Source organism: Drosophila sechellia, chromosome X (genome assembly GCF_004382195.2).
Source record: "Drosophila sechellia strain sech25 chromosome X, ASM438219v1, whole genome shotgun sequence".
Lineage (NCBI taxonomy): Eukaryota > Metazoa > Arthropoda > Insecta > Diptera > Drosophilidae > Drosophila > Drosophila sechellia.
The window spans coordinates 19,329,438-19,351,248 of record NC_045954.1 but is presented as its reverse complement, the minus strand read 5'-3'; the positions used below and the strand labels follow the sequence as shown (position 1 = coordinate 19,351,248).

The 21,811-nt window shown below is 47.3% G+C and overlaps 5 protein-coding genes across 9 annotated transcripts; 3 read left to right on the top strand and 2 right to left on the bottom strand.

The window, feature by feature from the left end:
- Positions 1 to 290: 290 nt before the first annotated feature.
- On the bottom strand, positions 291 to 1,901 carry LOC6614966 (flocculation protein FLO11). The gene is made up of 2 exons (XM_032725481.1): positions 1,750 to 1,901; positions 291 to 1,679 (listed from the first exon to the last, which is right to left on the bottom strand). Exons 1-2 carry the CDS (start codon positions 1,861 to 1,863, stop codon positions 429 to 431), a joined length of 1,365 nt encoding a protein of 454 aa, XP_032581372.1. The 5' UTR covers positions 1,864 to 1,901; the 3' UTR covers positions 291 to 428.
- A 1,455-nt stretch (positions 1,902 to 3,356) lies between these two features.
- Positions 3,357 to 6,240, top strand: LOC6614965. Its single transcript, XM_002039346.2, has 5 exons — positions 3,357 to 3,797; positions 3,852 to 4,161; positions 4,620 to 5,347; positions 5,420 to 5,768; positions 5,839 to 6,240. The coding sequence occupies exons 1-5, from the start codon at positions 3,642 to 3,644 to the stop codon at positions 6,144 to 6,146; spliced, it is 1,851 nt and encodes a 616-aa protein (XP_002039382.2). The 5' UTR covers positions 3,357 to 3,641; the 3' UTR covers positions 6,147 to 6,240.
- A 487-nt stretch (positions 6,241 to 6,727) lies between these two features.
- LOC6614964 lies at positions 6,728 to 13,043 on the top strand. The gene is made up of 6 exons (XM_032726633.1): positions 6,728 to 6,848; positions 7,090 to 10,064; positions 10,229 to 11,104; positions 11,177 to 11,356; positions 11,418 to 11,619; positions 11,689 to 13,043. The coding sequence occupies exons 2-6, from the start codon at positions 7,123 to 7,125 to the stop codon at positions 12,301 to 12,303; spliced, it is 4,815 nt and encodes a 1,604-aa protein (XP_032582524.1). The 5' UTR covers positions 6,728 to 6,848; positions 7,090 to 7,122; the 3' UTR covers positions 12,304 to 13,043.
- A 333-nt stretch (positions 13,044 to 13,376) lies between these two features.
- LOC6614962 (post-GPI attachment to proteins factor 2-like) lies at positions 13,377 to 19,297 on the top strand. 4 transcript variants are annotated; one of them, XM_032726636.1, is made up of 6 exons: positions 14,156 to 14,220; positions 15,401 to 15,458; positions 15,795 to 15,986; positions 16,663 to 16,927; positions 16,983 to 17,201; positions 17,288 to 19,297. In XM_032726636.1, the coding sequence occupies exons 1-6, from the start codon at positions 14,171 to 14,173 to the stop codon at positions 17,446 to 17,448; spliced, it is 945 nt and encodes a 314-aa protein (XP_032582527.1). In that variant the 5' UTR covers positions 14,156 to 14,170; the 3' UTR covers positions 17,449 to 19,297. The 4 variants fall into 4 exon arrangements, with proteins under 4 accessions (XP_032582525.1, XP_032582526.1, XP_032582527.1 ...); XM_032726634.1 differs by lacking the exons at positions 14,156 to 14,220; positions 15,401 to 15,458 and adding an exon at positions 13,377 to 13,721; XM_032726635.1 differs by lacking the exons at positions 14,156 to 14,220; positions 15,401 to 15,458 and adding an exon at positions 13,732 to 14,020.
- A 33-nt stretch (positions 19,298 to 19,330) lies between these two features.
- Positions 19,331 to 21,803, bottom strand: LOC6614961 (transmembrane protein 185B). Of its 2 annotated transcripts, XR_004362694.1 has the most exons (5): positions 21,472 to 21,803; positions 21,323 to 21,393; positions 20,333 to 20,907; positions 19,753 to 20,272; positions 19,331 to 19,696 (listed from the first exon to the last, which is right to left on the bottom strand). XR_004362694.1 is itself a non-coding variant. In XM_002039342.2 (4 exons), exons 1-4 carry the CDS (start codon positions 21,507 to 21,509, stop codon positions 19,880 to 19,882), a joined length of 1,077 nt encoding a protein of 358 aa, XP_002039378.1. In that variant the 5' UTR covers positions 21,510 to 21,803; the 3' UTR covers positions 19,331 to 19,879. The 2 variants fall into 2 exon arrangements, 1 of the variants encoding a protein (XP_002039378.1); XM_002039342.2 differs by having other exon boundaries at positions 19,331 to 20,272.
- Positions 21,804 to 21,811: the final 8 nt, after the last annotated feature.

The window sequence follows — 21,811 nt, the reverse complement described above, 5'->3', positions numbered from 1 at the left end:
ATTTTAGAAATGTATTTAAACATCTTGCATATACATACATATAACGGTAGGCTGGAATATTTTCACCTTACCACGTTTCCTCTCTACTTATAAAAAGCTTAAGCTTCTGAAAAACAAAACCATTAATTTGCTTAGTTGAGATAAAGAAAGTTAGACTAAGTTACTAACTCTCTGGAGAAAAAGGTTATCATAACTACACAAATCTTAAAAGATTTCACACTTTAACCTTATAAGATGGTTAAGCTTTTCTATATAATAATAACAATAAACAAATTTTAACAACAAACGCATATTTTTAAATATTTATTTACGCCACAAAGCAAAAAAAAATAAGGAAAGATAATTTCGCTAGACTAGAGCAAGGGACCAACATAGATGGAAGGGCTTATCTGAAGAAAAGGAGCGTGGAGCTCGCAATTTGGAGGCAGTTACTCCGCGGACTCAACGCTCTCGATGGACTCGCCCTTGGCCTTGTCCTTCTCGGCCTTCGCCTGCTGCTTGGCCTGCTCCTTGGCGGCCTTCTTGGCGGCCTTCTCCTCCAACTTCTGCTGCTTCTTGGCCAGCTTCTCTTGCTCCTTCTGGGCCTTGAGGCGCAGCTTGGCCTCGGCCTTGTACAGCTTCAGCTCCCGCTTGATGGCAGCCAGGTCGCTGATCTCGGTCGCCTCCTGTCCGGGCACGATCTGCGTCCAGTCGTAGCGCCAGCAACCTCCGATCAGGGGCTCGAACCTCTGGCCACTGGAGCAGCGCACAATGAACTTGTGGAAGCCGCCCTGCAAACTGGCCACGCAGCTGTAGTAGTAGGTCTCATCGAGTCCGGCAAATCTGCCCACGGACAGGCACGGGAAGCTCTCCGCCTGGCACTCGGCCAAGTCCCTCACGCATCTGCCCAGGCTCGGCGAGAAGACGGTCAGTTCCGGGCACGTGAGCTCGATGTCCTGCAGCTGTCGCAGCACAGGATTCAACAGGCAGTTGTGGTAACGGCTGCAATCGCCACTGATGTGCGGAAACAGTCCTGCCGTTTGGCATTTGAAAGTGGGGGGGGTGGGTGCAATGGTGGTACCTGCCGGCGTGGAAGGACTGGCTGAAGAGGAAGAGCTAGAACTCTCTGGCTCTGCAGGAGCGGAAGGTGTTTCTTCGGGAGCGGAAGATGTCTGCTCGGGTGCGGATGAGGTTTCCTCGGGAGCAGCAGAGCTTTCCTCGGGAGCAGATGATGTCTGGTCAGGAGCGGAGGAGGTATCTTCAGGAGCGGCAGTGGTCTCGGGTGCAGAAGAGGTGGCCTCGGGAGCGGAAGAGCTCTCCTCGGGAGCGGAAGAGCTCTCCTCGGGAGCGGATGTGGTCTCTTCGGGAACGGAAGTGGTCTCCTCGGGAGCGGAAGAGCTCTCCTGGTCAGCTGGTGAAGTTTCCGGCGCAGCAGTGGTGGTCTCTACATCTTCAGAGGCGTCCGTGGAGGTCTCTTCTTCGGAAACGGTGGTTTCCTCATTGCCAGCAGTAGTTTCCTCACTCGGTATGCTGGTGTCCGCCTCCGTGGTCAGTTCCCAGCCACCGGATCCGCTGCTCTCCTCGCTGGGCGAAATGATGGTGGTGGTGGCGTCGCTCCAGAGCTCCGCCTGGCCCACATCCTGGGATTGGGGCAAGCCGTCGCCGCTGAGCGCCAGGATGCCGCAGGACTTGGTCAGCAGCTGCAAGTTAGCAAATGGTCAGGTATCGGCCTAATCCTCGGCCTAACTCGGGTCCTCCGGTGAAACTTACCAAGGCGGCGCAGAACAGCAGGACTGTGGATAGCTTAGACATTCGCCGGCCCGTCATCTTGCGAACCGTAAACGTGGTCTGTGTGGTTTCTCTAGGTGATGTGGTCGTTGTCATCGTTGCCAGTGGCTAACGTCGGTCGATCGTTGTGTGAGCTGCTAGCCGAGAATACGGGCGATTATATAGCTGGCCGATCCGTCGGGGATGCTGTGGTGGCGGGCCTTATCGGGCTTAGCACCTCGCACCTCCCCGTTAACTGTGCCGGTGTCCGTATCTGTATCTGGCAGATAGACAGGCAGCCAGATACGTTTGGTATATGGTGCAAATAAAATATCTGGCTGTTTTTCACCCCGCTCTGACGTCGCCGGAGGGTTCTTGGGGTTGCAAAATACAGTTGTAAACCCGCACCACATGCCCCCGCGGATCTGAAACGGAAGTGTGTAAAGATAAGTCGTTTAAATCTGGGGGGAGGTCAAGTGGGCGTCATGGCAGCTAAACCAGTCTTCCGGTCGTTTGTCCGGTCTTCCTCCCTTCGCCGCTACTGTTTTTTGCTGCCGATCTTTCCCGGAGCAGAACCATAGCAATGGTAGTGACGCATCCCAAATCTGCGAACCATGGTGACATTCGATTGCTGCGCAGCTTAACAGGTTTTTCGTTAAGAAGGATCATTTGGAGTCTGAGTTCATAATCGTTTATAACTCAAATTATTTGGTAGCTTTTCTTTTATTGTTTACAAAATAAGCGCAGTATAAAATTGCAGGCTTAAATGATTATCATAACTTATGATCCACTGTAAAAGTTATCTTTACAGGACTATTTCCATTGATAAAAATGAACGAAACATGGTTTGTACATACATATTATTGCCTGAAGTACTGGTCTCTATTTAAAGAAACTGGAACTTTGTCGTCATTATGAGCTAGCACCCAAAGAAACTCCGTGATGTACAACTTAATCGCATGCTGACACCTTATCTATATTTATCCATATCCCCCTTCTGAGTCATTTTGCTCTTAAACAACAAGCCGAAGTACCAAGATTTGCCCATCATAATATGAAAGATGGAATCTTTGGATTGGCAAATCCAAATATGCGCGAAGGTAATTAGTATGGAGGAATATAAACGATTAATATAATACGTGATGAACAGTGGAATATATATATAGTATGCAGTTTTGGGTCACCTATCTAGCGCCATCTAGTGGATATTTTGGAACCGATAGGCGCATATCTACGTTGGAGTTATATATGTATATTCCATAAAAAGCACGATTCGTAAGCGATATGGGGTCAATTGGAAGCCTGGTGAGCTTGTTAGCCGTTCTGGGTGACCACCACCCACCAGGTGTCTGTCTATGTATGTCCAGCCCAGTACCCATTTATCTGCTCCAACTGGCGGCCATATACATAATCCGGCGCTGATGCCGCTGCGCGCTGACTGAATTGCAGGCAAACGTTTTACATATCTGACGTTAATCTCACGGATACACGGCTTTATGGATACACGGATACGTAGATACGCAGCTGCGCAGATACACTTGTGCAGTGTGTGGACAGAGATATCTCTGTGGTATATCTGGTATATCGTCGTGATACGAGGCCCGATGTTATCAGCCTGCCTCTCCGGTTCTCCGATTCTCCGGGTATGGGCACTGGTACTGGTACTGGTCCGTACCGCTCGTGTGTGCTCCATATGTGTGTGCTAGCGCCCATTATCTAAACGGTTTTTGGGGTTTGGTGAATGATGAATGCCAGCGGCTAGACGGAGCGCACACAAAAATTCCAAGCGCCCAGCGAACGGATACGGATCAAGCTCCCCGAGTTAGCCATCTAGTCGTCCATCTAGTCCACATCGAGCAGAGTCCGCGTAGCCGCACATTGGTACAGCCAGCTAGATGGCAACCTCAGCGATCGGCGGGGCGGGCGTGGGCGTGGCTGCCTCCGGTCCAGTGCGACGACCCACCGCCAGAGCCACCGCCGGAATCCAGAGACGCAGGGTGGTCAAGAAGCACATCCAGCAGAAGTACATGCTCTGCGGCTTCGCCATACACGTAAATACATGGTATATGCCATCATTATGTCTCTCTAACTCCGTTGAGATCTAGGCTTTCCTGGCCACTCCCGCCTATCTGTACGGGAACGTGGTGGAGTCCGACAAGGATCTGGTGTTGAGGATCTGGCCGGCGATCGTTTACCAGGCCACCGGCGAGCTCTGCCGCTCGATCATGGAGCACTTGGACACAGAGTACAGTGGCAGATCGAGGGAGACGACCCAGTACCGACGGGTCTTCCTCCTGGCCACGCTCATCGCCTGCGTATCGCTGATGGTCAGCGGGATCCTGTTCTCCTCCGCCTGGATCGTGGTCACCACCACCACACAGGTGGTGGCTATTGTCTTCTACGGATTCTTTGCAGGTAAGTTACCTGGGATTCAGACATCCGTAACCAGTTTTGCCTAATCATCTGTCATCCGCAATCTCAAGTCCAAAAAGGCGGGAAGCCTTTCGTACAGTTGTGCTTATAAACATAGTTGTGTGTGCACTTTTAAGAGAAAGTTTTGGATATTTTTCAAACTTATTAAAATAAAACGACAGCTTCGCTGTGATAATAATTCGCTTATCGTATACCCAATATATCACGTATCTATCACGTATGTATATTGGTGGGCGTCATTATTACACTGCTCGCCTTATCAGTCCGATTTTGTTTATGTATACAAATATAAGGAATTCAATAATTTCATAGTTTTATGCCGCAAGATTAGCACACCCTGTTAAAGATTCAATGATGTTAAACTTAAGTTAAAGTTAAGTTCGATTTTGAAATCGGAAAATCGCAAAATTAAACACTTACATTCTATCCCCTCGTCCAAGGTATCGGTTCCAGCTTGTACCTGTGGAAGACGCACGTCATCCTGGAGGCAGTGCGTCCGCGGGAGGACAAGTACGTCCGCAAGACGATCCACCTGTGCGGCGAGGCCTTCTGCCAGCTGTTCCTCTCGTTCGTGTTCACCAGCCTGCGCACCCTGTACGGCACCGCCCAGTCCATCGTGCTGATGTCCGCCCTGCTGGTGAACCTCATTCCGCTGAGCCTGATCATTACCAAGCATCGCGAGGATGCCTTCACCACGAAGCGGATATCGGTGATCAAGGCGGAGACGGGATTTGCTGCACTGCCGCTGCGAGCCGCACTGGCGGCCAACTTGGTGGCTGACCAGCTGGACGGATTGGACACGCTCTCCTGGCGGAATCCGGCCACCACCGAAATGGCCACGCCCAGTGGTGCCGTCGCCGCCGCTGTGGTGGTGGACACGCACAGCAACTACATGCTGGCCACCGATGAGGCGTACGTGACGTATGTGAATCCCAATGGGGTCGAGATCATGGAGATCATACCCGAGGAGGACGAGACGGTGTCCATGATGCGGTCGAGTAATGCGACCATCGACAATTACGCCATGTCCGCCTCGCAGATGTCGCACAAGTCCCTGTCCAATGGACGTCTCTATCCACTGACGCCCCAGCATCCTGTGGGCACGGGAACGGGAACTGGAACTGGTACAGGTAGCTCCTCACCCCTACCTCCCGACTATGCCAACCTGGTGAGTAGTCCGCAGGCTTTGTGCAATATGGTGACCGGATCTGAAACCTTTCCGTATGCTCCTCATTTTCAGCGTCGCATCCGGCGGATGTCGCGTGCGGTGACCACGCACCTGTGGTGGAATCTGCTGGACAAGATCGCCATGCCGCTGCAGCAGGCGCTGCTGGTGCCGCAGCTGTATGCCACCACGCTGCTCCTCTCGGCGGACATCTTCAGCTACGTGATGTGCCTGACGGTGCTGCCCGGACTGGCGGTCAGCCACCATGCGCTGAAGAACGCCGAGATCCCGTTCCTCTTCTCGCTGCTGGCCTTCCCATGGATGTGCTTCTCGCTGATGACTCCCCGCTTCGGCACGAGCCTCTATAAGCGGAAGCTCCAGTGGCACACGCTGGGCAGCACCTGCAAGTGCCTCGCGCTGATTTGTGAGTCATGTGATACGCATTTCAAGCTTTCCCTGGCCATCAATAGATCCTTCTTTTGTTTCGCCCCCAGTCATCAGCTTCTCCAACTCCAAGCTGCTGCTCAGTGTGTCCGCCGTGCTGCTGGGATTCGGCCAGGTGGTGACCGCCTTTCTGCAGGAGCTGGTCTTCCAGATGGGCATGACGCGGGCCAACTGGACGGCCATCCGCCGTCCGGTGCACTTCACCAACGGCCTGCTGGTTCTTCTCTGGGGCGCGCTGGCCCACTGGGTGGTGGAGCGGTACTCCTTCCAGGCCACCGTGGGACTGGCTGGCGCGCTCTACGGAGCTACCACGCTGCTTTGGAACTTTCTCTTCTTCTGCTGCCAGAGAAAGGATTGAGGGACTGAAGAATTCGCGCACTTTCACACAACAAGGCATCGTGTGTGTGTGTGTGTGTCCTGCTGCTGTGGCTGACGTTGTTGTTGTATTTGTGCAGTGATATTAATAAATAAATATATAAACTATAAGCAAGCAACATAAATTTAAACTTAAATCTAATAAGCTATCGATAAAAGTACTATCAATTCGAAAAAAGAATGGAATGCTGGCCTATAAAATATCCCTAATGATCTTTTTACAGAAGCCTTTATTGTAAAGCGTTTTTTTTTCGATTAAAATAACTTGATTTAATTTTTTTTAGATATCTATCGCACACTAAAAAAAATTGTATGTTCTTACACAATTCGGTGTGTAAGAAAATCAAGAAAATATTGTCGAAAAATGTTCCTTTTTCTCCGGAATTTTCGTATTTTTACAGTAAAACCAATTGCCGTTACTTCTTCAGATATTCGTAGGTAATTACATTCACTGCGTGACAAAAGCGGCCTGCTACGATTTGGCTGCCTTTACCAACACTGTTGGCAGATATCGATATCGATTAGCTTGGTACTATAGAGCAATCCCTTGTACGGTCATACTAAGGCACCAGTAGGCCAAAGAAACTCTGAAATTTTCTTTCTTTCTACAATTTTCATAGAGCCGAGTTGCAAATTTTTCTCAAGTGACAGTTAGAAGTGTAAATTATTAAAAACGGGCCAAGCGGTAAGTGTTTGTTGCAATGAGCTTGTGGTGGGGCAATCAGTGCGGTGCAATAGCAGCGTCGGCATTTTCCGGCGGCCGCGGAAGCGGCAACAAGCAAAGACGGCGAAAAACAGCGAAAAATGCGCAAAATCGGGCTTGCTCTTTGCCGGTTCGTTTTCCTTTTTGCTTCTTCTTCTTGCGATTCTTGGAAGCAAACGCGTGTGGAAAAGCAGTTTCTGATTAAATTTCAATTTGATTGCAGCTAAACGTTGTGAGAGCTGTAGCGAACATACGCATGTCGCTACCTCCCGAGGACACCGATTTGTCCACTAATTCCGCACACGAATACGCACTCCAAATCGGGAGCAATGTATCGGCAGTCCGAGTAGTCGGTTCGGCAGTAGGACAGCGATTTTCGCCGTCGCCAAAAGCTCATCCGAACGTGATTGAGATTCCAAGTTGGGAAAACTCGCCAGTTGCGCCGAGTAGATCGGAAGAAGCAGCACCCAACGCCGCAGCGGCACAACTCCTGTGGGCGGAGAATCAAGGCCTCGCGACATCGCACTTATTGCCAACTGAACCGACTTTCGAGACATTGAACACCAATGCGTACTCCTCGCCACCAGGGGATTCACGATTTACGTTCCCGAACCAGAACTACTCGCCGCTGCTGCCGCGGTGTGTCCCAGTTCCGAATCAGCGTTACTCTCCATCTGGATCGCCAATACACCAACTCCATGAGCTGCAAAACTGTCCATTGATAGATTCGCCGCTAAGACTGCCATTTCCCTCGCCCAAGGAGGTACGAACACCGAGCATCAACCGTTTAGTTGATGCACTGATCGACCTTGACCAAAACCAGCAGGTCATATATTATATCCAGCAGTACAACAATGAGCCAGTTCTATATCAAGAAAACATAGGATCGGGATTCCATGTATACTATCAGGCACCTGAGGATAATCAACCGATTGTATTACATATCGTGGAGCACAATCCTCAGATTATAACTGAGAGCCAGGAGCAAACCAACCAGATTGTCCCCGAAATACAAATCAATAATATCCAGGAGCAAGACCAGAAACTTGAAAATGGCACCCCGGAACGAAACCATCCGATTGTAACTGAAGCTCAGGATCAAAACCAACAGACATTAACCGAGATCCCAGAGAAATGTCTTCAGCTTGCATCTCCTGTCATTACTGATATACAGGTACAGAGTCCTCAGGATGTAATAGGGATCCAGGAGCAAAATCACCAATCTGTAACAAAGATCCAGGAGGAAGTACACCAGACTGCCCCCGAAATCCAGGTGAAAATTTTCGAGATCTCATCTGATATTCAAGAGCAAAATCGACAGTTTGTAACTGAGGAACAAAATCATCAAACTATAACCGAGATCCAGGAGGATTACCCGATTGTCTCCGAAATCCAATGGGAAAATCTCCCAAATCCTGCTGAGATTCAGGAACAAGACCAGGATAATATCGTAACCGAAGTTACGAAGCTTGCATCTCCTGTTGTTACTGATATACACGTACAAAGTCCTCAGTGCGTAATCGAGATCGATGATGAAGATGATGAAGATTTAAAGTTTGCATCTGGTGATCAGGAGCAACATCTGTACACTATATCTGAAATCCACGAGAAAATACAACAAAGTCCTCAGTTCGTAATCGAGATCGATGATGAAGATATTGAAGATTTGAAACTGGCATCTAATAATCTGGAGCAGCATCTGCACACTATACCTGAAACCGAGGAGAAAAAACAACAGATTGCCAACGAATTCTCGGAGAAAATTCTCCACCTTGCTCCTGATATCCCCGAGCACAATCAACAAACAGCCGAGCTCCAAAAGGAAGGTCTCCAGTTCGATTCTGAAATCGAGAAGCGAGATCTGCAGATTGTTACTGACACTCACAAACAAAATCATCAAAATGTAACCGAGATCCAGGAGGAAAGTTTCCGGTTAACGTCTGATGCACAGAAAGCAGATCAGCCGACCGTAGTTATAGAAATCCAGGAAAATGCGCAGTTCGCATCTGATAATCAAGACCAAGAAGTGCAGACTGTAACCGAAATTCACGAGCTTTCGAGAGAAAATGTTCAATTTGTAACTGACATCCAGGAGCACGCCCAAAAACTACAGCTCGCAAAATACATCCCGGAGCAAAACCAGCAGATAACAGCTGAAGACCAACAAGAAGAGCAACATTACCTGAATTTTCCAGAGATCCAAGAGCAAAGTGCACAGCTTGCATCTGAATTCGAAGGGGACAAACAAAAGCTGGCATCTCAGTTTCGGAAGGGGAACCAACAATTTCCATTCAAGCTCCAGCAGCAAGATCAGCTGAGTGTGCCAGAGATCCAGAAGCAAAGCCACCAGTTCGAATCTAAGGTCAAAAAGAAGAAGTTGCAGCCCTTTTCTGAATACCAGCAGAAAGGTCAGCAACTATCTGATCATATCGAAAATAGGCAGATAATTCAGCAGGAATTCAACATCCACTCTAACCAGGTTTATTCTAAGGTCCAGTATATACAAACTATACAAACTGCGCCTCCGCAGGAGAACAACAGTTTTGAGGTCCAACCAGCAAACGAGGTAAACGAATTCCAACGGGACGGAGAACTGAATATTTACCCAGGCCGCCAGCATCAGAACTTTGTTGTTGAGGGTGCGACACCATTACCGCACGCTGAAGCTCAACCAGGACCTACTCCAGAAGATATATCAGACTCCGTTTCACTTGAGCATGGAGAGCCGATAGAGTCATTCAACCTGAACACCATTTGTATTCGCAATACCTTCCAACTAATTCGAGAGATCTCTGATAGTCTGGTGGCCGATCCAGAGCAACCCGAAGCCGCAAACCACCGGCTGTCACTTTACCTTCTGCGCAAGAAGCTGGCCGATGTGAGCCATAAGGTTCTAACCGAAGCTATACACGGCCGGGCCTCCGATCAGTGCATCATCATTCTGAGAGAGATTCTTGAGCAAACTAAGGAATTAAGACCACGCCCCCAACGCCCCACGAAGGATACCGAGTTCCAAAAAGAAATTTCGATGGGCTTAGAAATATTGAAAAAGATCCGTGGTATGTTATCCGGTTGGTATACTTCAAGAGAAAGCGAAACTGACTCCAGGGAGACCGGAACGGGATTCCAGGCTCAAAACGGAAAAGGTCGTGGTGCCGGCCGCCAACCGGAAAATAGTTATTTATCGCAGAAAAGACGGTAAGCATTAAAAGTCTCATTTTGTTATTTTTTTTCTAAATCTAACTAAACCTGCGCGCTTAGGAGAAAGAATTAAATTTGACAATTTGATATCACAAATTTTAGACATAATCATTGCTACTCGTATGTAGAGAATTCCACTAATGATTTTTCTCTACTTTCAGTAACCAAGAAGAGAATCCTCGTCTAGTCAAGTACCGCCGTGTGGACAACAGCTTTCCCCGCTTGATAACGAACGAGACGGCCGAGGACCTGATTCCCAACAACTCCATGGCCGAGCGGGATAAGCCACAGAGCTCAAAGCGGCTGTCAATATTTAATCCGCCGGTATACACGCAGCACCGGGTGCGCAATGAAGCCCCCTACATACCCACCCCATTTGACGATGAGGAGTCGTCACAGAGATTTGCTAACGCCGGGCCATCATCCAGGCCCATGACTTACTCGGATGCGGTGCGTCTAGGCCAGAATGGCATCGCCGAGTCGCGCGTAAATGGGCACTCCAGCCATTCGGTGCGCAGCGCATCGGCTCGGGTGCAGGGAAGCATTCTGCTGCACGAGATGAAGCGCAAGAATCAAGAGCAGTATACCGATCTTATCCGTACCGCAGCCCAAAGTAATTCCATGGGCAGTCGCTGCGTCAAACCGGGTACCCCGCCGACGTTTCAGCGGGCTAAAGCTCAGTCGGCAACCGGGAGCGGTTATTACTTACTGCATGACAACCAATCAAATATAAGGAATTCGCATCCGCCGTCACATGGACATGCGAACCGTGAGCTAACGGAGTACGCCAAATTGATCAGCCGCCAGGACGAGAACAGGGCTCCAACACCACAACAGCCAAAGCGAAACGCTAGCAATAGCTCTGCCAGCCACTCGTCCACTACTTCCAGCAGCGGATCTTCCTGCAGCACTTGTTCAATTTGCTCTACTTCTTCTGACTCTGAGCCAAAGTTGGTTAAAGATAGCTCGGAGGTCAAGGAAGCCAAGGAAGCCAACGAAACCAACAAAACCAATGAAACCAACGTAACCATGAAAATGTAAATTAATGCTTTATATCCAAACGTGAGTCATTAGCAATAATGCAAAATTCTGATTTTATCACCCAATAGTGAGACACCTCAACCTCAACCAAAACCTCAACCACCAACCAGACTCACCAAAATAGGCTCATTGCAACAGCGTTTTGCCAACTGTGTGTTCCTACGGGATGACTTTGAGGAAAATTTCAAAGCACGAGCGATTCGCCGACAAGGGGCATCCATGCATCTGCTGGACATAGCCGAAAAACAGTAAATATTTGTAACGCTATAATTATGCCCAGTTCCAGGAGCCTTTTTTTTTCAATTTCAGAGCTAATGTCAGCACAGATGAACGGATTGCTTATGAAAAGAAACTACGGGAAATCATGTTCCGGTCTGGTACCCCACACCGGCCCTTTTTTGAAATCGGGCCACTGGACCAGCCAGATGAGAAGAATGAGACCAAGCTCATTCCGCTAACACAGGAGCAGTACGTTCGCTTTCGCGAACTGACAACTTCTCCCATTACGAAGGTAGGCAAACGAATATATTGATGTGTCCTCGTACCCATTTAATGCTTGCGCTTTAAAATCTTATTTCAGAACGTAATTTTCAAATATAACCTACAAATAACTACCGACGACACGTTCACGTTTGCTGATGGGGAATGGCTTAACGACGCGATCATCAACTTTTACATGTCCATGCTGACAGAACGCTCGGAGAAGCGAGCTGGCGAACTTCCCGCCGTTTACGCCATGAACACATTCTTCATGCCCCGTCTCCTGCAAGCTGGGTATTCAGGCGTTAAGCGCTGGACTCGCAAAGTGGACTTGTTCAGCAAGGACATAATTCCAGTGCCAGTGCACTGTGGCAACGTCCACTGGTGCATGGCCATCATAAACTTGCCGAAAAAGACAATACACTATTATGACTCAATGGGAAGGCCAAACCAACCGGTGCTTGATGCTCTAGTACACTATTTGCAAGCAGAGTCACTAGACAAGCGCCATAAGCCGTTGAATATCACCGGTTTCGTTGTCGAGCACGCACAGAATATACCACGTCAAGGAAATAGCAGCGATTGCGGAGTCTTCAGCTGCATGTTCGCCGAGTATATAACGCGTAATGTTCCGATTACCTTCTCTCAGGCGGAAATGCCTTACTTCCGCAAGAAGATGGCTTTGGAAATCGCCGGCGGAGAGTTGTGGCAGTAGGCCACCAATCACACAGCTAAGAACAATTCTTTAGTTATTTTTAAAAAATTTTACGTACACACTCCAAGCATGAATTCGCAACAAGTACTTAGCCATCTAACGAACTCGTTTATTAGATAGAATCGAGATGGCTGAGACCCCTGCTGGTGCATTAACTTGTTCTCATATCTGATTGTAACAGAGAATCTATTTCTTCAATAAAATGTCACCAAGTAAAAGCGCTGCGAATAAGGATGTATTAATCGCCGAATATCTTTGAGTTTATAATTAATATTTAGAATAGAGCAAGCTAAGAATATGTACTAATGTAATGTAATGTACTATTCTAAACCTAACACTAAACTAGGAATTACTCGATTTAATATTTTTTACATTGTCTTTTCTGTTTCATATCGTTTAGTCAGGGCCGTCGATAATTGAAAATCATGCTAATACTCCACTTCATTTTTGGAATTACATACTATCGCTCTTTTTTTTAGAAAATGTCGCTATATTCCTATAAATTAGATAATATTGATAAGGAATCAATCTTAATTCAGTATATTTAAAAATGTAGCTTATTCAAGCAAATACTACTGTTTATAGGTAAATATGGGTTAATTGTATGTTTTGTTTTTGTAAAGATTTTCTCTAACCCTTCGGAAGTAGTAAGCCTTTCATAACGAAAGGGAAAGGTACATAATGTAATATAATTTATTTTTGCAGAGCGAACTAAACAAATATATATTAAACAAAAAATATATGCTAATTCTATGATGCTTTAAATCCTTCCACAGGGAGAAGGATGCAAAAGGGGCCAAAGGTGTGACAATTTAAGTTGTTCATTCAAATCTCGCAAAAACCGAAAATAAATGAGTTTAAACGGCCGGCAAACTCTTGTTTCAACGACTTGGTTGCTTAGCTTTTTCCGTCTTGTATGGCTAATTTCGAAACAGATGTGCAGATGCCCGCTATGGTCGAGCGTGCAGTGTGACCCTGTCACACAAAGCATAATGGTAAAAACGAAAGCTAACGGTATATGGCCAGCGTGGACTTGCCACCCCAGCTGGCCAGTGGGACCAGACCGCGCAGGAAAGCAGCCACTGGGAACACGGACCGCGGAGGAGCAGCAGTTGCGAGAGAGGCGCGCGCGCGGTCACAACTGGGCGACGGCAGCGATTGGGGCATGCAAATTATGCCAAATAGCACCATCGACAGGAGCACGAGCACGAGAAGCAGCAGCAGCAACGCCACAGCCAAAACCATCGCCAGCGTCAACGACGACAACCGAGCACCGAATGCAGCAGAGCACCGGAGCGGCGACGTCATCCGCAGCAGATAGCGGGATGGGGGCGACGGACCTGGTGTCCAGGTGCGGTGGCGACGGCGGGGGAGGTGGCGGGAACAGCTGCTCCGGAGGATCCAGCGACCCAGCAGCGGTGAGAGGCGTTTTTCCATGAAGTTGCCCAAATTTGTTGCTTTTCCCTTCTTGTTCTTTTGTTTTTTTTTAAGTGTTCGTGCGAGCCAGTGTGTGTATTTACGGTTTGTTTGGCCTGCCCAAAAATTATATAACTTTAAGCGGAGCCAGCGCACGCTTAGTGACACCCCCAACCCTCCTCCTACTTCTCCTCCTCCACTATCACCCATTTCGCCGCGCTGCTCTGCAAAAAGCGTTGTAAACGCGCACAACAACCGTGCGGGTGTGTGTGTGTGCGTCCGTCCGTGTGTATATGTGTGTGTGAGTGCGACGTTTTATTTTCCATGCTCCTCCTCGTCTCGTTTGTTGTAATTTTCCGCAGCCAGCGCGCATGCCCCCCCCCCCCCTCCCAGCACACTTTTCACACCGAAAATATTTTCGAATTGGTCCAGAAATCGCCAAAATGCTGAAATGCTAAAAACCATAAATTTAAACACGCAGAATCAGTGGATTTTAAAATGGTATCTCATTTATCTTTATCACACATTAGGTTATGTACAGAGGAATTACTGAACGATTCCTTTTGAAACCATAATAAATAGAATTAGTTCCCTTTAAAAAAAAAAAAAAAAAAGGATTTTAAAAAATCACAAGTTCATATTTTTACTGCACTAGTTATTCTGTAAGGTTTGATTTGGTAATCAAGCTAATAATATTCCTTTCGAAGCCACAACCCTCTCTTTAAAGTCGAAAATCCATTTTAAGCATGATTTTGTACCACTAACAGGAATAGAGTGTTCAAAAAATGGATAACTTGCCGAAACCCCAAAGTTTATTGGATTAGCAATAAATATATAGAATATAGGAATAGAATTATTAATATTTTAAAAATCCCTCTAAATGTATCGCTAACTGCATGAAACAACGGATGAATCTTTTTGAAATGCAGATACTTGATTTATGAACCAAGTTCCAGCTAAGTGTTGCAAGTTTGGAAAATATTGAGCTGATGAAAAATATTCTCCGTGCACTTCTGCTACACGTTTTCGTATTTATTTAGTTTTTCTCCCTTATTTTCGAAATGCGTGTATTTACACAGCGGCGCTTGTTTGTTTGCTTCTCGTTTTAATCATTTATTCGATTTCGCCATGTCCTTGCGGAGCCAACCACCCAGCCAGCCATCCACCCACCTTTGGCCCAGTTCCTTGGCGAGCTCGAGCTGCTCGCTTCCGGTGTCCCGATTCAATCGCAGCACATATTTAATTTCATTTCTGACGCCCGGCCAATTTCCCATTAACTTGAGCTAATTAATTTTGGCCAGCTGCCGTTGGTAATAATGGTTACGTCAGGCGAGGCTCGTCTATTTTTGGTCCTTAATACTTTGCTGCTTCGCAGCGCCAGAGAGCGATAAAGAGAGGAAGAGAGAGAGAGAGAGGGAGAGAGTGTCCTTGCCACCCCCCCAGGTTATCATTCATCTCCTGCCCCCCGCGCTACCCATGTCTGCCCAAGAACTCAAGGACTTGTTTATTTATAACTCCGGCTCCTCCAGTTCGGGATGCCAGGCGAACCGCATTCGCTATTCAGCCGGATCGCATAGTTTCCGCCTTAATTCGCTGCGCCACATCGTTCGTCTTTTGTTTATTGATTTATTCACACGCCTTCTGTTTGGTTTTCATTTCTATTTTTACCTTTATTTTTTAGCGCTTTATCGTTGTTGTGCATTAACCAAACCGAACACTCGACCACCAACTATGGCCAGGTAAGGGCTGCCATCCCATTCCATCCTACACTCCTCCATTTAAGAGGCGAAACCACTGTGGTCCTGGGCTGGAACGAAGTCACATAAGCAAAATACTTAGTTTCAATGATAACTCAAAAAACCAATAAGTAATAACTCAAAGAATGGAAGAATCGATTTTAACTATCAATTCAATATTTATGAATTTACTTAATTAATAGCCAAAAGATACATTATCCAAATACTCCCATCACGTGTTATTATGTGGCATTTCGCATATCCCAAGTATAGTGCGCAGTGGTTTTGCTTGTACTCTGCTCGATCCTAATGGCCCCCACTCCTTGCAACTCCTTGCAGATCAACACAACGATTAGCTCCAAGCAGGCGGACGCGAGGGAGCCGCAGGAGGAGCAGGTGGCCATCCACTACTTGGCTAGCTTCCATGAGCTGTGCGTGGTGACCGCCCTGCTGCCGCTGGTGACGCTCTTCACGTGCTTCGTGACCGCCTACGTCTTCCAGTACGACGATGTCCACGAGACACATTGCCGCGTGAGTAAATGGGCTCCGGGGGATCCAAGGGTATTCAGTGGACAGGGTGATGGTGATGGTGATGAATGCTTTGGGCAGGGCGCGGCGCGTCTAACTGCTCCAAATCCAGTTAGTCCCGTGGCCAACAAATCACTGTCATCCCCGCGGGAATCCCGCCGAGATTGGAGACACGCAAATCCGCTTTTCCAAACGATTCGCTGACATCGCTCCACGCATGGCGGTTTTTATTTTCCCCAGCGGTCATTGGATGAATGTTTGTTTGTGGCAGATGTACTCTGAATTGTGAATCATTCAAGAAATGGTTTGAATATTTGTATATTTTATTTTAATAACAAGAAATTTCACCAGTGAAATATATTCCCAGTTGGCTATATCTGGCATCGTTTGCTGTGAAAAGGATATGTTCATTGTTCAAATGCACATATTTAGTACATTTTATGTTTGATTATTATTTATCATTAGATTTCACTGCAATGCGTTAACGCAAATAAATTTGTATATGATTTTTTTGTGTTATTAATATATATTTCGATTATCAGTGGCCATGATTCATTTTCCTTGCAAGTAATTGAGAGTATTCACTTCAAGGGGAACCCGTTCGTATTCAAGAGTATCTCAAACCATACCTTCAGTCTGCATATTAATCACATTCAGTAATTATGGCATTCGTTACCAGGTCTACAACATTATACCCTCGATAAGTGCAATTACCGGCGTCAGTCCGCAGCGCTACTTCTGGCGCTTCAGCATCGCGCTCCACATCGGACCGCGAATCCCCATCGCCTTCGTCTACAAGAACTACTACCGCTCGCAGCTGCGTCGGATCAGTCCCGCCCAGGTGCCTCAGACGAGCCTGCTCATCACGCTGATCCTGGTGCTCAACTGCATCGAGATCGCGTCCCTGGGCGGCGTCACCTATATATCGAATCGCGAGAACTACCGTAGGTCCTGCCCAGACCCCTTACCGCACATCTGATCTGAGTATCCCTCTTCCAGCCGTTCACGAGCGCATATTCATCACGTTCATGGTCTGCTCGCTGTGCTACATGCTGGCCACCATCAAGCTGAACAGCATCCTCAATGCCGGACAGGCGCTGAGCGAAAAGCAGCTCCTCTCCATCAAGTGGAAGAAGATCCTCTTCGCCGTCTCCATCCTGAGCACCGTCGGCCTGCTGGTGTTCTTTGCCAAACATCGCTTCTACTGTCACGACTTGGGTGGGTTTCAAATCTCTTAATGTCACGTTTATCCCCCCGATACAGATAATGAATCTCCCTCTCTCTACTCCCACTTCTCTTGACAGCATTCAGTTGGTTCGCGTTCTTCGAGTACTTGATCGCCATCGCCAACATGCTGTTCCACTTCACCATCATCTGGGACTTCCCCTCGCAGTTCATGATGATCGTGCAGGGACCCCGCGAGAATCTCGCCCAGTATTTGAGCAGCCGGCCGAAGCTGGACTAGATTCGACACGGACTAGATGCTCCCAGCGCGCCACATCTCCTCCAGTGAACAGTGCGTGCGATTCCCGTGCGAAACGTACAATTAACGAACTTCTTCAACTTTAAAACTAAGCGCTTCCATGCCGATCAACCATAGCAAACTTAGCCTTCTTCTATTTCTTCGATTCTCTTTACACTTACACTTATCAATCTAAGCCGAAAGCGAAACCAAACCAAAATCCAGAGATAAGGAACGCAATACGATACGAAACCAAAATGTTCCATAGTTCCATGATTAATATAGCTATTGAATTTAACAACAAGTATGTAAAGAATTTTGCCAGATTAGAGGGCATACCGTTCTATGTACACATTCTAAATACGTGAAATAAGTTACCTAGGGATTAAGTGCACCCAAAACAAAACCAAAACCGAAACCAAAACCAAACCAAATGGATCGCAGCTCGCCAGATCTCATGTCAATTTCGAATCGAATGCTAGGAGCCAGCCAGGGGCGAGTAGTTTCATTTGTTAGGCAGTAAAGTAAAGTAAAATAAATAGAAGTCGCATTACTTACCACTTAGTACATATCGTTTATACAAGATGATAACGAGCAGCGGGAAATAGCCTCCTTGGGACAGGCCCTATTGGCCCCCATCCAAAAGAACAAGGACACGATTCTAATAGACGGTAATCAGACAATAGACATTAAGTGTGCGACTTTACTGCGGGCAACGAACCAGGGGACCTCCACAGATTCCATCCGCGCAGTGATGGCAAATGGTATTTCCCGGATAGTTGATAGCTACTCATGCACATAGTTTTAGAATCCGTCACTGATCGTGGATCGGATCGAGTAATCCGAATGGGTGTGGAGGTGCGGCTTCTGGTGCTCACGGGGTCAGAAGGTCGGTGGCATAAGTAAATGTAGCCAAGTAAACAATTGTTCTTAGCCAACTTTAATAGTGAAATGAAATTCGAAGGACGGAGCAATCCGGTGAAAACTAGAGGCCCATAGGTAACCAATTTGCAAACCAGATTAGGATCAATATATTTTGCAGCAAAGGAGATGCGTAGGTGTTTTTTTTTTCCTCTATACAAGAGTACTTAGTGTAAATCGAGAAGAGTTCAAATTGATATCGCTACTTGGCCAACTTTGTGCCATATGTACACAGCAGAGTCAGGCGGAAGGTTTTATTCGATAAGTAGTACGTACGATTGCTACCCTTAGTTATGATTGCGATTGAGCATTGTATTTGCGGGAGATCGACCTTTTAGATAATTACCCCGTATAGCTAAACCAATGAAACAATTGTTAATTCTCACACAAAAACCAAATACCAACGGATACTCACTAAAAAAAGTTATACAGATTAACAACTCGAGCTAGCTCACGCCCACTCATGCGATATGTTATGCAATAGTTGAGTTGCCAGTTGCACCTCGCGATCGATCAGAATATATATATATTGAATTTGAATTATTGTTAATGCTTACACGGCCTGCGTTTATCCCACATTAACTATATCTATACTTATAGCTCTGTCCCGCTCCGTTTCGATTTCCCATTTCCGATTATGTGCCTCTCTCTCTTTCCCACGCCCCCAAGGATAGTACTTCCAGTCGCATCCGATCTGATCCGATCCGGTTGCGTACTATTATTCATATATATATGCGCTTTATATATACTGCTCATCGGCTAATCTTCAATTATTTGATCCGGCAGATGGATGGTCACTTTTTACCTTTGCATAACTTTTTAGGCGACACAACGTAAGAGAATTAATTAAAAATGAAATGCAAAACTTAACTATGAAATACATATGTAAACTTTGTAGCTTCCTAATTTGAATAAAGATTAATACAACTCACACGAATCTCGAACCATTTCAGGAGAGAGTAAGTTTTCATTGTGGAAGCACTTAAGTATATTTCTCGTTTTCACGTACTCTGTTAATTATTTACACTTTATAGTAGGGCATTACACATAAGTGGGGCTTCTCGAAGTGTGAGAGATGTTACATATAATACTAGCACACGAGTCAAAATTCCGAATGCGGCGATGTCCGATTTGTGGTCAAGGTGGAGTCCGATTCGGGTCTGGACAAAAGCGTGTGGTCAGGTCCTGTATGTTTGTATGTGCTATCATATGCAGGCGGATGCGTGGAAGGGAGCAGGTGGGGGCGATGTGCTTGCTTGGTTGATTGGACGTGATTCGTGGGCGGTGTTAGCATTTGGCTTACAATTAAAATTCAGTACGAGTCTAAAAGCTACGACCGATGCGTGAGTGTGTAAGTGGGTATGGGTATGCTTAACAATGCCTAACCTGGACAAAGGTGTGCGGCATCTCCGTGTGCGCGTGCAAAGAGGCTGTCCTTAAGTCTACGCGGTTCTTGCGATTTATTGTTGATGTTGCTGTTGCTCCTGTACTGTGCTGTAGTGGCCATCTATATCTAGTCCGGCAGATCGATGCTGACGAACGGAACCACCGGCTTGAGAATGTCATTTTTGGCCCCCTTCTTGCTCTTTTTGTCGTGCTTGTGGAACTCGTGCAGCTGCTCGCTGGCCGCCGTGCTCGTCGAGGAGGACGCTGCGTCCAGCGGCATGGACTGTGCGGCATTGCTGTGGGTTTCCGGGTGGTAGCTGATGTTGCCGTACTCCTGCAGGAACGGCATCGCGGACAACAGGAACTGGCTGAAAGACTTGCGGATGCCGAACCACCACATGTTGCCGCCCTTTGCCGAGGAGCTGAGAACTATTAGCGCCAGAATAGAGACGAGCAGCGGTGAAAAGACCACGATGTACGGGAACTTTAGCTCGCCGTCCAGCTTGTCGCAGATGACCACCTGGCGGAATAGATGGGTTAGCCATGCACTATTTTTTGAAGGGACTAGATGAGGTCTCACCTGAAAGCAGAGCAGTGGGAGCACCGTGCAGATGTTGCCCACCGCTGCGTTTAATGCCGCCTTCTTCTGCTGCAGCGAGACCTCCGGCGTACGCATCATGATGCCACAGAAAATGATGTTGTACAATACGCTGACCAGGCTCAGGCATATGACGATCCACATGGGCACAAACACTACGTCCCAGTTCCAGTAGACAAAGCGATCCAGCTTTAGCGGCAGTGAGACAAACTGAAGCGCGTTGACCGCCAGGAAGAGCTCCAGCTCGAAGGAGCGATCGTGCTTGACGGCCCACACACAGGCGCCCACACTCACCACCGAACCGAAGATCAGCGGAATGAAGACCAGCACCCACAAGTGACGGTCCGAGGTCAGCTTATCGCAGGCCAGCAGCTCAAACATCAGCAGGATCAGGTGCAGGGCCAGCGAGATGAGCATCGCTTTGAACTGGGTGTAGGCATCGCCCTCGAGCCGATAATGCGGATACCGACACCACACAATGGCTCCCACGATTGCGCCCAGGATGGCGGTGCATTTCCATATCCACAGCGGTGTGAAAATTGCCCAGTAGGGCCAATCTGGGATAAGGTATTCGATTAGACGAGGCTACTAGGCCAATAATAGGGTTAATGCCCTACAACAAATCTAGCTCAGTAATTAAAAATCAAAATATTTAGCTTAGATTAGTTATTAAAATAGCGGGAGAACTGATATCCTCGTTAAGGTACCAAATTTGGATAACCCTCTATGGTCAGACGATTTCTGTTACATTGCTTTGTCCAATCTCAGATCTGCTTGGTAACCCTTCTATAATATAAATCTGGACTATTCTAATTGGTTGCTCTTTCTCTAGAAGAAGCAATGGTGCAGCGTCCACATATTTGTCTATGGGTCGTATATGGTTGTGGTATGATTGTATTTTCTTGCATCCCCGTGCTATTTTAATTCTGGGTGACGTTGTGTATTCCAGAACTGTCACAGAAAAGTACCCACCTATGAAGTTGTCCAGGCGCAAGGCGAAGAGCGTGACAAAGATGAACAGGCTGCAGTGTACGATGAACTTGCTAAAAGAGAACATGGTCGATTATGTTTTCGATTGGGAACCAATGCGATCTGGGTGTCCGCAGTCGGAGGCTTCTCACCAGGGATTGAAGTCGCGGAACAAAGATTCCAGATTCATGTTGCTGGGGACACCATAGAGCTGTGTCAATGGCGAGCGCGACACTGGACACTTGGTACCTGGACACTAGTTGCTCGTGGGCACCCGCCGCACTGCGTCCGCTCCTGGCAGCGATCTTCGCCCGAACGAGGCTGTGTGTTATGATGGAGTGGGGGGGCAGTTAGTACTCTACGCCTGGTGCCGATCTTTCACCCCTTTCCCAGCAGATATTCTGTTCTTTGTTTTATTTACACACTTTTTTGACTGGCATTTCTGTCCCGAGATTCGATAACGATAACTCCTGCCTGCTCTGGCGATTGGTC

What these genes read in the sequence shown, in the direction of transcription:
- LOC6614966 (XM_032725481.1), bottom strand. Translation starts at nt 1,863, where the DNA reads ATGACAACGACCACATCACCTAGAGAAACCACACAGACCACGTTTACG. An exon ending in TGCTGTTCTGCGCCGCCTTG is followed by an intron (nt 1,680 to 1,749) that starts GTAAGTTTCACC and finishes GCTAACTTGCAG; the next exon opens with CTGCTGACCAAGTCCTGCGG.
- LOC6614965 (XM_002039346.2), top strand. Translation starts at nt 3,642, where the DNA reads ATGGCAACCTCAGCGATCGGCGGGGCGGGCGTGGGCGTGGCTGCCTCC. An exon ending in CTTCTACGGATTCTTTGCAG is followed by an intron (nt 4,162 to 4,619) that starts GTAAGTTACCTG and finishes CCCTCGTCCAAG; the next exon opens with GTATCGGTTCCAGCTTGTAC. An exon ending in CTCCCGACTATGCCAACCTG is followed by an intron (nt 5,348 to 5,419) that starts GTGAGTAGTCCG and finishes CCTCATTTTCAG; the next exon opens with CGTCGCATCCGGCGGATGTC.
- LOC6614964 (XM_032726633.1), top strand. Translation starts at nt 7,123, where the DNA reads ATGTCGCTACCTCCCGAGGACACCGATTTGTCCACTAATTCCGCACAC. An exon ending in TATTTATCGCAGAAAAGACG is followed by an intron (nt 10,065 to 10,228) that starts GTAAGCATTAAA and finishes CTCTACTTTCAG; the next exon opens with TAACCAAGAAGAGAATCCTC. An exon ending in CAACTTCTCCCATTACGAAG is followed by an intron (nt 11,620 to 11,688) that starts GTAGGCAAACGA and finishes ATCTTATTTCAG; the next exon opens with AACGTAATTTTCAAATATAA.
- LOC6614962 (XM_032726635.1), top strand. Translation starts at nt 13,739, where the DNA reads ATGAAGTTGCCCAAATTTGTTGCTTTTCCCTTCTTGTTCTTTTGTTTT. An exon ending in GTCCGTGTGTATATGTGTGT is followed by an intron (nt 14,021 to 15,794) that starts GTGAGTGCGACG and finishes AACTCCTTGCAG; the next exon opens with ATCAACACAACGATTAGCTC. An exon ending in ATCGAATCGCGAGAACTACC is followed by an intron (nt 16,928 to 16,982) that starts GTAGGTCCTGCC and finishes TCCCTCTTCCAG; the next exon opens with CCGTTCACGAGCGCATATTC.
- LOC6614961 (XM_002039342.2), bottom strand. Translation starts at nt 21,509, where the DNA reads ATGAATCTGGAATCTTTGTTCCGCGACTTCAATCCCTG. An exon ending in GCGCCTGGACAACTTCATAG is followed by an intron (nt 20,908 to 21,322) that starts GTGGGTACTTTT and finishes ACCTTATCCCAG; the next exon opens with ATTGGCCCTACTGGGCAATT. An exon ending in TCCCACTGCTCTGCTTTCAG is followed by an intron (nt 20,273 to 20,332) that starts GTGAGACCTCAT and finishes CTATTCCGCCAG; the next exon opens with GTGGTCATCTGCGACAAGCT.